At 45.2% G+C, this 14,232-nt stretch overlaps 1 protein-coding gene across 1 annotated transcript in view; it reads right to left on the bottom strand.

Annotated features, from left to right (window-relative positions):
- Window positions 1–14,232, bottom strand: part of LOC126035439 (probable global transcription activator SNF2L2) — a 247,371-nt gene that overhangs the window by 161,533 nt on the left and 71,606 nt on the right. Inside the window, exons 8-10 of the mRNA XM_049793996.1 lie at window positions 3,398–3,524; window positions 1,719–1,892; window positions 1,304–1,477 (exon numbers count right to left, since the gene is read on the bottom strand). Coding sequence (XP_049649953.1) covers window positions 1,304–1,477; window positions 1,719–1,892; window positions 3,398–3,524 — 475 coding nt within the window. The remainder of the gene's footprint in view (window positions 1–1,303; window positions 1,478–1,718; window positions 1,893–3,397; window positions 3,525–14,232) is intronic.

The raw sequence follows: 14,232 nt of genomic DNA, 5'->3' as shown, positions 1-14,232 counted from the left end.
CAGCCTCCTTTGGGAACCCACCTGCTCTGGCGTGGGGTCCTCCACAGGCTGCAGGTGGATATCTGCTCCACCGTGGACCTCCCTGGACTGCAGGGGGACAGCCTGCCTCACCAGGGTCTTCACCACGGGCTGCAAGGGAATCTCTGCTCTGGCGCCTAGAGCACCTCCTCCCCTCCTTCTTCACTGACCTTGGTGCCTGCAGGGTTGTTTCTCTTACATGTTCTCACTCCTCTCTCCGGTTGCAGTTTCTGTGCCGCAGCAATTTTTTTCCCTTTGTCCTGGTTTCAGCTGGGATAGAGTTAATTATCTTCCTAGTAGCTGGTACAGTGCTATGTTTTGAGTTCAGTATACAAAGAATGTTGATAACACTGATGTTTTCAGTTGTTGCTAAGTAGTGTTTAGTCTCAAGTCAAGGATTTTTCAGCTTCTCATGCCCAGCCAGTGAGAAAGCTGGAGGGGCACAAGAAGTTGGCACAGGACACAGCCAGGGCACCTGACCCAAAGTGGCCAATGGGGTATTCCATACCATGTGACGTCAAATCTAGTGTATAAACTGGGGGGAGTGGAGGTGGGGGGATCGCCACTCGGGGACTAGCTGGGTGTCAGTCGGCGGGTGGTGAGCAATTGCTCTGCGCATCATTTGTACATTCCAATCCTTTTATTACTACTGTTGTCATTTTATTAGTGTTATCATTATCATTATTAGTTTCTTCTTTTCTGTTCTATTAAACCGTTCTTATCTCAACCCACGAGTTTTACTTTTTTTTTTCCCTATTTTCTCCCCCATCCCACTGGGTGGGGGGGAGTGAGTGAGCAGCTGCGTGGTGCTTAGTTGCTGGCTGGGGTTAAACCACAACAGTCCTTCTTAAATATGTTATCACAGAGGCACTACCACTGTCACTGATTGGCTCGGCCTTGGCCAGCAGCGGGTCCGTCTTGGAGCCAGCTGGCATTGGCTCTGTTGGACATAGGGGAAACTTCTAGCAGCTTCTCACAGAAGTCACCCCTGTATCCACCCCACTACTAAAACCTTGCCACATAAACCCAATAGTAAAAGACAATTATATATTATCAGAAATCTAAAGAAAAAAGCAGCTATAGCTGAAAGTGAACACTATCAAATTCACTACCATCATTAGAAATCCAAGGGACTCTTCTGCATTAGATTTAGGTTTATACTTTTTAAACTTCTTGAATTAAAGAGATTTTATTCTGAAAAGAGCATACATAAGCACCTGAGGGTGTACATCAGACTGTATGTAATTTTAGCCAAACTTGTCAGACCCCTTCCCCCATTCCTTACCATTAGTCTTCTCATTCTTTCTTTCTCAATTCTCTCAGTTTCCTTTTTCTGCTCACGTTCAGTGTTGGCATGCCAAGTTGCCACAGCTTTAGAAATTTTCTGTATTTTCCCAGACACTGACCGGTGGTATTCTTTAAAATCTTTAGCATGCTGCAATATGCTGTTCAGGTATTCCTAGAGAAAGAAAACAATTTAATTCAGAGATTTGACAGCACAAGGTTTGAGATTAGGAATACAAGAGTTGTAATTTTAGAGATTTATGCTTGTTTATTGCATAAATTTATTTTCTTGTGCCTCAGTCTCCAGAGGTGAATAAAATATAAAATGACAATGACTAGCAGATCATAACAAGATGCAACAATCAACTGAATGGCATTTCCATGTCTGGGAGAAAAGTTAACAGGAGTTAAAATACCAGGTGTTTCTGTCTACGTTTCCTCTCTTGTTCTATCTTCTGCTGTTTCTCAAGCTTTTCTGTCATACGGGCCTCCCTCAGAGTCTGGCGCTTGCTTCTCTTGTAGGCTTTGCAGTTTAGTGATGTCTCTAGTGTTGTGTCACGACGCATGCAGGCTACTACCTCTTGTCTTAGCTACCGGTGAGAAAAAAGCAACAGTTCAAAAAAACCCCATTTTTCACGCACACAAGAACAACTTTAATTAGTAATACAGTAAAGTAAAATTTTAGTGGTGCAGGACACCCCCCAGCTTCCTCTTCCCTTTCCATTACAGTTCTGCAACTCTTCAGTTGTAGCAGAAAGGTCTGTCTCCCTAAATAAATCTTCAAGTTCTGTAGGACAGAAAGCGTTTCATCTGGGATAGAGTTGATTGTCTTCTGAGTAGCTGGTATAGTGCTATGTTTTTGAGCTAGGTATGAGAAGAATGTTGATAACACACTGATGTTTTCAGTTGTTGCTAAGTAATGTTTAGTCTAAAGTCAAGGATTTTTCAGCTTCTCATGCCCAGCCAGTGAGAAAGCTGGAGGGGCACAAGAAGTTGGCACAGGACACAGCCAGGGCACCTGACCCAAAGTGGCCAATGGGGTATTCCATACCATGTGACATCAAATCTAGTATATAAACTGGGGGGAGTGGGGGTGGGGGGATCGCCACTCGGGGACTAACTGGGCATCGATTGGTGGGTGGTGAGCAATTGCCCTGTGCATCATTTGTACATTCCAATACTTTTATTACTACTATTGTCATTTTATTAGTGTTATCATTATCATTATTAGTTTCTTCTTTTCTGTTCTATTAAACCGTTCTTATTTCAACCCATGAGTTTTACTTTTTTTTCCCCCGATTTTCTCCCCCATCCCACTGGGTGGGGTGGAGTGAGTGAGCGGCTGCGTGGTGCTTAGTTGCTGGCTGGGGTTAAACCATGACAGTCAGTAGGAAGGAAGATGTAGATAACATGGTACAAATATTACCAAAGACTTCTTCCAGGAACTGTTTTTGCTTGGTCTGACACATCACATCTCTGCTGCTTCTAGGCCAAACAGGCAAGCCAATGACAAGGGGCCCAGAATGGTCTGGCAATGTGACTCCCTTTCTGAAATTCAGATGCTGTTACACATATTCAAGACCTAACTTACTTGTATCTTAGATGTGCTTTTGTTAGGCTTAATTTTCACAGTCTGTGTGTCACAGTGGGAATGATGAACACAGATTACAGAGAAATGTTACAAACAACACTAAGAGCATTTAACTCTCACCAATAAAAGACCCATGACAGGTATAAAGTGTGTAATGAAAATTACATCTATTATGATTTGTGTTGAAAATGCACTTGCAGCCTGTCCTTCTCTTGTGTCTCTGTGCCACTGCCATTATTTTAATGAAAAACTACCACAATTCTAGGATTACAACTTATACTGGAGGATGGAGCAGGAGGGAGAGAGAACACATGTACATATTCAGTAATAAAACAAAATAAATAACAAGTTAAACATTTCTGATAATTTTTTCTTATCAGTAAAGTGTGCTCTTGTACAAAATCTCCTGTTTAAGGTCAGTGCTGCTGTAAAATCTGACACATGCCACAACATCACATTTGACTGTGAGCACTGCAAGAACTTCCCTGCAGCAAAAGGCATTACCTGGCGCTGGAAATTCAGTAACCTAAGTGCCTTCAACTCCACTGTAGCTTTGTTTCGCAGATCAGGAGGCAAAGAGCCAGGCAAGTTCTCCAGTTCTTGGATTCTGTGAGCTATTCGAGCCTGAAGCCTAAATAAATATAGGATTGGAAAAGATACTGGGAAAAATCTGTCAGTAGTTATCAACAGTATATAGTAAAATTTGGCAATTTACTTCAATTACTTAGTTGGCTTTTACTACCTGTTTCTGAATAGGTGTTTGTATAGATGGAGAAGAATAAGATTTAATTTTCCATTTACAGAATAAATTGCCAAATAATGAAAACCCTCCTCTGCCCCTCTTCCCCTCCTTTAATTTGGACAGAAAGTGTATGTGTGCATAGCAACTTGGAAATTTTTATTTACTCATGCTTCCTAGCATTCTGTCTGCAGGTCTGTTTGGTGGGTACTATTTTATACCTTTAACACATAGTGTTGTCAGAATAGTTACCATATGCAAATGGAATTTTCTTACATGACATATTCATAATATTAATATTCATAATTCTACTTGCTTGTTTTATTGTGACAACTTAAAGTTGTCACAATTTCAATAAAATGATAGCACTTACATAGCTATTGGACTACAAACTGGACTCTATTTCACTCTTTCTTCATGGAATTCTTAATTCATTTATGAATACAAAAGAGACCGACAATAATACACAAGCCAGAAGAAACTTACTTGGTTCTATTTTTCACATTCAAAATCAAGATCACAGAGCTAACATTTATATAATTTTTATGAGCTTTTTTATTTACAAGTAAATATTTATTTGCAAACTCTGAATTTGGCCGAGGTAGAAAAATGAGAGACCACAACATTTTAAGTGGTCCAAAGGTTGCATTTAAGTTCAAATGAATCAGAAATAAGAGCTCTTCCTCACACTCCCTCTATTTCCTACATACTTTTAAAAAAACAAATACACACCCCCAATTAAAATCCCCCAAAGCACAAGAATGGAAACATATCTAATCTCTACATCACATCTCAATTTTTCACTCTCCTAATGTATAAAACATCAGATCACGAGGAAGAGGTGTCTGGTGCATATTTACATGTTATCTTGTGATGAGAATTTCAGCACTAGCCTGCAGGCAGAAAGAAAACATCTTGTGTTGCTTCTCTGCACATTAAGATAATTCTTTCCCTGTACTTCCCCTGCTGTTTCCCTACACTCACTACAGCAGTAACACAGTGCCACGGGCATTCTCATACACTCAGTGTTCCAGATGCACAGATGGAAGGCAGATCGAGCAAGTTTGTGTCTGAACACAAGTTCATGTCTACACGTGCATACACACACTCTTCTGTGGGTAGTCTGATTATAAGGACTAAATGACTGAACCTACTCATTTCTACAGAGAAATTCATAATGTTACTTATCTCCTATCCACTATAGTAGAATAAACATTAGAAATCCATTATTAGCATAACCATATAATTTATAAATCTTGATAATAACTTATTAATAACTTATTAATATTTCACAATAACTACATGCATACTGAGCAATGTGTAATCTGAAAAGAAAAATATAATTCTTTTTTAAAGCTGCAGACAAGTACCCATTCTGTAACAGTACTCCTACCCAAAACTCGAGAATAATATATTTTGAGTCTTCCTAGGTACTAACAAAGAAAAATTATTTAATATATTATTCCATTTTTTCTCTCTGAGTTCTTCTCCAGCATTCTAGGTTTCCTCATACAACCTGCTATCATCTCCTCTTCAATTTAATACTTTATTTTTTTAATAGATGCTTCTGCATTTTATCCTGTTTTCATTTTAAGACCTTGTTGATTTTACAGACCTTAAGTATATCAAAATAAAATGCTATCAGTTTTTCTAATCTTAAAAATAAATTCTATTTCACAGAATCACATAATCATTTAGGTTGGAAGGGACCTCTTCAAATCAGCTAGTCCAACCACCCTGCTCAAGCAGGGTTACATAGAGCAAGTTGCCCAAGACTGTGTCCCGTCATATTTTTAATATCTCCAAGGATGGAGACTCCACAACCTCTCTGGGCAACCTGGTCCAGTGTTTGACCACCCTCACAGTAAAAAAGTATTTTTGGGGGGTTCAGATGGAATTTCATGTGTTTTAATTTGTGCCCATTACCTCTTGTCCTGTCACTGAACACTACTTAGAAGAGTCTGGCTCCCTCTTCTTCATTACTCCCTCCCATCAAGTATTAAAACACATTGATAAGATCCCCCTGAGACTTCTCCAGGCTGAAGAGTCCAAGCTCTCTCAGCCTCTCCTCATATGAAAGGTGCTCCAGACCCTCAGTCATCTTGCCTGACCAACCTCATGGCCATCTATGATGGAGTGTCTACATCAGTAGACAAGGGAAGAGCTACAGATGTCATCTATCTGGACTTCTGTAAGGCCTTTGCCATGGTCCCCAACAACATTCTTCTCTCTAAATTGGAGAGAGATGGATTTGATGGATGGACTGTTTGGTGGATGAGGAATTGGTTGGATGGTTGCATCCAGAGGGTAGTGGTCAACGGCTCAATGTCCAGACGGAGATCAGTGATGAGTGGTGACCCTCAGGGGTCTGTATTGGGACCAGTACTGTTTATTATCTTCATCAATGACATAGTGGGATTGAGTGCACCCTCAGCAAGTTTAAAGACGACACCAAGCTGAGTGGTGTGGTTGACATGCCTGAGGGATGGAATGCCATCCAGAGGGACCTTGACAAGCTCAAGAAGTGGGCCCATATGAACTATGAGGATCAACAAGGCCAAGGCAAGATCCTGCACCTGGGTCAGGGCAATCCCCAGTATCAATACAGGCTGGAGGATGAAGGGATTAAGAGCAGCCCTGAGGAGAAGGACTTGGGAGTACTGGTGGATGAAAAGCTGGACATGACTCTGCAATGTGCACTCGCAGCCCAGAAAGCCAATTGTATCCTGCACTGCATACAAAGAAGCGTGGTCAGCAGGTCAAGGGAGGTTATTCTGCCCCTCTGCTCTGCTCTGGTGAGACCCCACCTGGAGTACTGCATCAAGCTCTGGAGTACTCAATACAGGAATGACATGGACCTGTTGGAGTGGATCCAGAGGAGGGCCACAAAGATGATCAGAGGGCTGGAACACCTCTCCTATGAGGAAAGGCTGATAGACTTGGGGATGTTCAGCCTGGAGAAGAGAAGGCTCTGGGGAGGCCTTATTACAGCCTTTCAATACTTAAAGGGGGCTTATAAGAAAGATGAGGACAAACTTCTTAGTAGGGCCTGTAGTGACAGGACAAGGGGTAATGGTTTTAAACTAAAAGAGGGTAGATTTAAACTAGATATATGGAAGAAATTTTTTATGATGAGGGTGGTGAAACACTGACACAGGTTGCCCAGAGAGGTGGTAGATGCACCATCCCTGGAAATATTCAAGGTCACGTTGGACAGGGCTCTGAGCAACCTGATGTAGTTGAAGATGTCCTTGCTCATTGCAGGGGGGTTGGACTAGATGATGTAAAGTGATATAAAGGATTGATTGCACACAGATAATCCTTTAAACATAAACCATTGACCAAGTCTGGGACTAGGAGTGGATCTAGCCACATCTAGACTCCTCTCTGGAAAGGAGTTTAGAACGCAAGGGGGTCCTTTCTGAACCTCGTGACTCAATGGGAGGGTCTCATTGACAGTTTTGTCTGACCGTGTCCTCCATGCAGTATATATCAAGTGAACCTTGCCATTAAATCTTGTTAAATCACTGTCGCATTGTCCTGGGTTCAGCTAGGATAGAGTTAATTTTTACAGGAACCTGGGAGGTGGGGGCATAGCCGGGGCAGCTGACCTGAACTAGCCAAGGAGCTATTCCATACCATGTGACATCATCCTTAGTGTAAAAATGCGGAGCGGTCGGGGGGTGCTCTCTGTTTTCGGTGGGGTAAGTGGCGGAGCGTCGGGTCCCGGGTGGTGAGCAGTTGCACTGTGCATCACTCTTTTTGTATACTTTTTCATTAGTACCGTTGTTGTAATTTTTTTTGTGTTGTCCCAGTAAACTGCCTTTATCTCAACCCTCGAGGTTCCAGTTTCTTTTTCTTTTCTCTCCTCCGTCTCCTCCCCATCCCACCGGAGGGGGGCAGAGGAGTGAGCGAGCGGCTGCGTGGTCCTTTGTTACCGGTTGGGCTGAAACCACGACAGTCCTTTTTTGGCGCCCAACGTGCGGCAGAAAGGGTTGAGATAACGACAGATCTGGCCAGAGCATGTTGAAACAAATTTGTCAAACGCATTTCTTAGATAAATAGATGTTAGTCACAATGTTGTTTCATTTGTTTCCATGGTGGCGTTTTGTAAGCTCTTATATGCTCTATGTATTGCCTGTAGTTGCGTATCTCATCTCTGGGAGAGTGATTGGGATTATAATTTTGCTGTACTGGGCAATGTCGACTTGTGAAATGATTACATCACTGGTCTGAGGTTAAGCTGGTATCTGTATGAGGCAGTGATATCATTTCCATACTTTGGGCACCTTCTGTCGGATTTTATTGGTAATTACACCCCATCCATGGGGAAGTTAGGGGGGGATACTCCCCCGCGTCCATTTGCCTCCCTTTCCTCCTTCCGACTAATTACAACAGCTTTCGAGAATTTTGAATATCCTTGGGATGCGCAAGCCAGTGTGCTGTTAGTGCTATGCCTCCTGAATATTTTTCAGGTCTTCTTTAGGGCTACAAAAAGGCTCTTTAAGAGGACCACCCAGAGATCTGCCCCAAAGCTGGATATTCATGGGTGGCACAGCATGTGGGAAGATATGGGCAGGTATCTAGAGAACTTCTCACCTCCAGTGGCTTGGAAGTTCACTCCCAAACAACTACAGAACACTCATGAAGTGGTAGAATATTTGAAAGACAAATGCTGTGGCTATTCCAAAGACGTACAACTCGCTGCACTGTGCTGGGCCCTGGCCAGTATCTACTAAACACTGCTTGATATTATGCAGCACCCTCAGGGGGGAAAGGGGGAAAAGATGGAAAACAGGACAACATGCACCGTGGCTACCCAAACCCTGACAACAGACACCTTGGCTGCCCCTACCCCGACAACAAGCACCGTGGCTGCCCCTACCACGACAACAGGTACCATGACTACCCCTACCCCGGTGACAGACACTGCAGCTAAACCAGAGAACCAGCCTGTGCCAGATCAGTAGCCCCTGTACAGAAAAAGAAAGAAACACACAAAGAAATCAGTTCGCTTAGTGAGAGATGAAGATGAACCAGGGTCATCGCGAGAACAAGAGGAAGAGGCAGAACCTGAAATAATTACCCGATCCCTATCCATGAGTGAGTTGCGTGACATGGGAAAAGATTTTAGCCACCACCCAGGTGAGCACATTGTTACCTGGCTGCTCCGATGCTGGGATAGTGGGGCTAGTAGTGTGGAATTAGAGGGTAAGGAAGCCAAGCAGTTGGGATCTCTGTCTAGGGAAGGGGGCATCGACAAGGCGATTGGGAGAAAAACACAAGTCCTCAGCCTCTGGAGGCGACTTCTGTTAGGTGTAAAGGAAAGATACCCCTTCAGGGATGAAGTTACATGTCACCAAGGCAAGTGGACCACCATGGAGAGAGGTATCCAGTACCTGAGGGAATTAGACGTGCTGGAGGTGATTTATAATGATCCAGAAAATGCGCAGTCACCCACAGATCCAGATGAAGTCCAATGCACACAACCCATGTGGCGGAAGTTTCTACGAAGTGCACCACCAACCTATGCCAACTCATTGGCAGTGATGTCCTGGAGAGAAGGCTATGGACAAACGGTGGATGAATTGGCTGTCCAACTCCGGCAATACGAAGGAAGTCTCTCTTCCTCCCTACGGGCCTGTGTCTCAGCTGTAGAGGAGTTGTCCCGAGAGTTCCAGCAATTCAAAGTGGATCTGTCCTCCTCCTCACCTGTACAGGCCCGCATCGCAGTTATTGGGAGTAAGCGTTCCTCTGCCCAAGAGAGAGGAGAAAGAAAGTACACACGACGGGCTAACCTGTGGTTTTACCTGCGTGACCATGGAGAAGACATGAGGAAGTGGGATGGAAAACCTACCTCAGTCTTGGATGCACGGGTACAGGAGTTGCGAGAAAAAGCAACCAGAAAAGAGGATTCTTCTTGGAAAACTGCTGCTCCAGTTTCCCGTGAGCAGTCCCCCAGACGCAGTAGATGGGCTGATCTCATTTCTGATCCCCTTGAAGGGACTTCTGATTCACGTGTGCAGAAAGTGAGTAACGGATATTCTAACCAGAATTAGAGGGGCCCTGCCTCCAGCCAGGTGGAGGAGAGGGACAACCGAGTCTACTGGACAGTGTGGATTCGATGGCCTGGCACATCAGACCCACAGGAATATAAGGCTCTAGTGGACACTGGTGCACAATGTACCCTAATGCCATCTAGTTATAAAGGGGCAGAACCCATCTGTATCTCTGGTGTGACAGGGGGATCCCAAGAGCTAACCGTATTGGAAGCTGAAATGAGTCTAACCGGGAATGAGTGGCATAAACACCCCATTGCGACTGGCCCAGAGGCCCCGTGCATCCTTGGTATAGATTATCTCAGGAGGGGGTATTTCAAGGACCCAAAAGGGTACCGTTGGGCCTTTGGTGTAGCTGCATTGGAGACGGAGGAGATTGAACAGCTGTCTACCCTGCCGGGTCTCTCCCAAGAACCTTCATTTGTGGGGTTGCTGAAGAACAACAGGTGCCAATTGCTACCACGAGGGTGCACCAGCGACAATATTGCACCAACCAAGACTCCCTGATCCCCATCCATAAGCTGATTTGCCAACTGGAGAGCCAAGGAGTGATCAGCAAGACTCACTCACCCTTTAATAGTCCCATATGGCCTTTGCAGAAATCTGATGGGAAATGGAGACTAACAGTAGATTATCGTGGGCTGAATGAAGTCACGCCACCGCTGAGCGCTGCTGTACCAGATATGTTAGAGCTTCAATATGAACTGGAATCAAAGGCAGCTAAGTGGTATGCCACAATTGACATTGCTAATGCATTTTTCTCCATTCCTTTGGCAGCGGAGTGCAGGCCTCAGTTTGCTTTCACTTGGAGGGGCGTCCAGTACACTTGGAATCGACTGCCCCAGGGGTGGAAACACAGCCCCACCATTTGCCATGGACTAATCCAGACTGCACTGGAAAAAGGTGGAGCTCCGGAACACCTGCAATACATTGATGACATCATCGAATGGGGCAACACGGCAGAAGTCGTCTTTGAGAAAGGGAAGAAAATAATCCAAATCCTTCTGAAAGCCGGTTTTGCCATAAAAGAAAGTAAGGTCAAGGGACCTGCACAGGAGATCCAGTTTTTGAGAATAAAATGGCAAGATGGACGTCGTCAGATCCCAATGGACGTGATTAACAAAATAGCAGCTATGTCCTCACCGACTAATAAAAAGGAAACACAGGCTTTCTTAAGTGTTGTGGGTTTTTGGAGAATGCATATTCCAAATTACAGTCAAAATATAAGCCCTCTCTACCAAGTTACTCGGAAGAAGAACGATTTTAAATGGGGGCCTGAGCAACGACAAGCCTTTGAACAGATTAAGCAGGAGATTGTTCACGCAGTAGCTCTTGGGCCAGTCCGGACAGGACAAGATATTAAAAATATGCTCTACACTGCAGCTGGGGAGAATGGCCCTACCTGGAGCCTTTGGCAGAAAGCACCTGGGGAGACCCGTGGCCGACCTCTGGGGTTTTGGAGTCGGGGATATCGAGGATCCGAGGCTCGCTATACTCCAACTGAAAAAGAGATAATGGCAGCATATGAAGGAGTTCGAGCCGCCTCAGAAGTGGTTAGTACTGAAACACAGCTCCTCTTAGCACCCCGACTGCCAGTGCTGGGCTGGATGTTCAAAGGGAAAGTTTCCTCTACACATCACGCGACTGACGCCACGTGGAGTAAGTGGATTGCACTGATCACAGAGCGGGCTCCAACAGGAAAGCCCAGTCGCCCAGGAATTTTGGAAGTGATCACAGACTGGCCAGAAGGCAAAGATTTTGGAATGTCGCCAGAGGAGGAGGTGATACGGGCTGAAGAGGCCCTGCTGTATAATAAACTGCCAGAAAATGAGAGGCAATATGCCCTGTTCACTGATGGGTCCTGTCGCATTGTGGGAAAACATCGGAGGTGGAAGGCTGCTGTATGGAGTCCTACACGACTAGTCTCAGAAACTGCTGAAGGAGAAGGTGAATCGAGTCAGTTTGCAGAGGTGAAAGCCATCCAGCTAGCGTTAGACATTGCTGAAAGAGAAAAGTGGCCAGTGCTCTATCTCTATCCTGACTCATGAATGGTGGCAAATGCCCTATGGGGGTGGCTACAGCAATGGAAGAAGGGCAACTGGCAGCACAGAGGTAAACCCATCTGGGCTGCCGCACTCTGGCAAGATATCGCTGTTCAGATAGAGAAGCTAGTGGTAAAATTACGTCACGTAGATGCTCATGTACCCAAGAGTCGAGCCACTGAAGAACATCAAAACAACTAGCAGGCGGATCAGGCCGCCAAGATTGAAGTGTCTCAGGTGGACCTGGACTGGCAACGTAGGGGTGAGCTATTTATGGCTCAGTGGGCCTACGATACCTCAGGCCATCAGGGAAGACATGCAACATATAGATGGGCTCGTGATCGAGGGGTGGACTTGACCATGGACACCATCGCACAGGTCATCCATGAATGTGAAACATGTGCTGCAATTAAGCAAGCCAAGCGGCTAAAACCCCTGTCGCATGGAGGGCGATGGCCGAAATATACACAGTGGGAGGCCAGGCAGATTGACTATATCACACTCCCACGAACACGCCAAGGCAAGTGCCATGTGCTTACAATGGTGGAAGCAACCACTGGATGGCTGGAAACATACCCTGTGTCCCATGCCACTGCCCAGAACACTATCCTGGGCCTTGAAGAGAAAGTTTTATGGCAACACGGCACCCCAGAAAGAATCGAGTCGGACAACGGGACTCACTTCCAAAAGAACCTCGTAGACACCTGGGCCAAAGAACATGGCATTGAGTGGGTGTATCATATCCCTTATCACGCACCGGCCTCCGGAAAAATTGAACGATACAATGGACTGCTGAAAACTACATTGAGAGCGATGGGGTTGGAACTTTCAAGCATTGGGATACACATTTAACAAAAGCCACCTGGTCAGTTAATACTAGAGGATCCGCCAATCGGGCTGGCCCCCCCAACCAAGACTTCCACATACTGTAGAAGGGGATAAAGTCCCTGTAGTGCGCATGAGTAGTATGTTAGGAAAGACAGTCTGGGTTAGTCCTCCCTCAAGCAGAGGCAAACCCATTCAAGGGGTTGTTTTTGCTCAAGGACCTGGGTACACCTGGTGGGTGATGCAGAAGGATGGGGAAGTTCGATGTGTACCTCAGGGAGATTTGATTTTGGGAGAGAATAGCCAGTGAATTGGGCAGTATGATATTTAACTGCTAAATAACCTGCCAATGCATGTCATTGTATCTATAGTGTCTATATGCCATATCAAGGGTATTATTGTGAGAATTATCCAAATGACTACAGGATGGACTTTTGAAACTGAGCCAAGTACAACAGCGATAGAACTTGAACTGGCACCCAGCATTTTCCTCAAGATCAACATCTTCGACCTGCAGACCAAGGGCATGAGTTGCACCAAATGTACTAGCCACAAGTTCCAGAGGCAGCGTACAACAACCCAACATCTCACACCATCTCTCTTATCCTGAAGAACTGTTACAACAGATGGAGCCCCAAAATCGATGGACACATTAGAGGGATAGCCCATAGGCTAAAGGAACACCATGTGTGTGTGTGTACGAGGTCGGGGGGGTGGGGGGGAAGTCCATATACTTATATATAAGACAAGGAAAGTAGTAGTGGTTGATTAGAAAAATGTAAGATCTGGGCATGATGTAGATGGTATAGAATAAGGGGTGGATAATGTCCTGGGTTCAGCTGGGATAGAGTTAATTTTTACAGGAACCTGGGAGGTGGGGGCATAGCCGGGGCAGCTGACCTGAACTAGCCAAGGAGCTATTCCATACCATGTGACATCATCCTTAGTGTAAAAATGCGGAGCGGTCGGGGGGTGCTCTCTGTTTTCGGTGGGGTAAGTGGCGGAGCGTCGGGTCCCGGGTGGTGAGCAGTTGCACTGTGCATCACTCTTTTTGTATACTTTTTCATTAGTACCGTTGTTGTAATTTTTTTTGTGTTGTCCCAGTAAACTGCCTTTATCTCAACCCTCGAGGTTCCAGTTTCTTTTTCTTTTCTCTCCTCCGTCTCCTCCCCATCCCACCGGAGGGGGGCAGAGGAGTGAGCGAGCGGCTGCGTGGTCCTTTGTTACCGGTTGGGCTGAAACCACGACAGTCCTTTTTTGGCGCCCAACGTGCGGCAGAAAGGGTTGAGATAACGACAGATCTGGCCAGAGCATGTTGAAACAAATTTGTCAAACGCATTTCTTAGATAAATAGATGTTAGTCACAATGTTGTTTCATTTGTTTCCATGGTGGCGTTTTGTAAGCTCTTATATGCTCTATGTATTGCCTGTAGTTGCGTATCTCATCTCTGGGAGAGTGATTGGGATTATAATTTTGCTGTACTGGGCAATGTCGACTTGTGAAATGATTACATCACTGGTCTGAGGTTAAGCTGGTATCTGTATGAGGCAGTGATATCATTTCCATACTTTGGGCACCTTCTGTCGGATTTTATTGGTAATTACACCCCATCCATGGGGAAGTTAGGGGGGGATACTCCCCCGCGTCCATTTGCCTCCCTTTCCTCCTTCCGA

The sequence above is a fragment of the Accipiter gentilis genome, chromosome W, assembly GCF_929443795.1.
Source record: "Accipiter gentilis chromosome W, bAccGen1.1, whole genome shotgun sequence".
Taxonomy (NCBI): Eukaryota; Metazoa; Chordata; class Aves; order Accipitriformes; family Accipitridae; genus Astur; species Astur gentilis.
The sequence above is the reverse complement of the archived record's forward strand: the minus strand, read 5'-3'. Positions and strand labels throughout refer to the sequence as shown.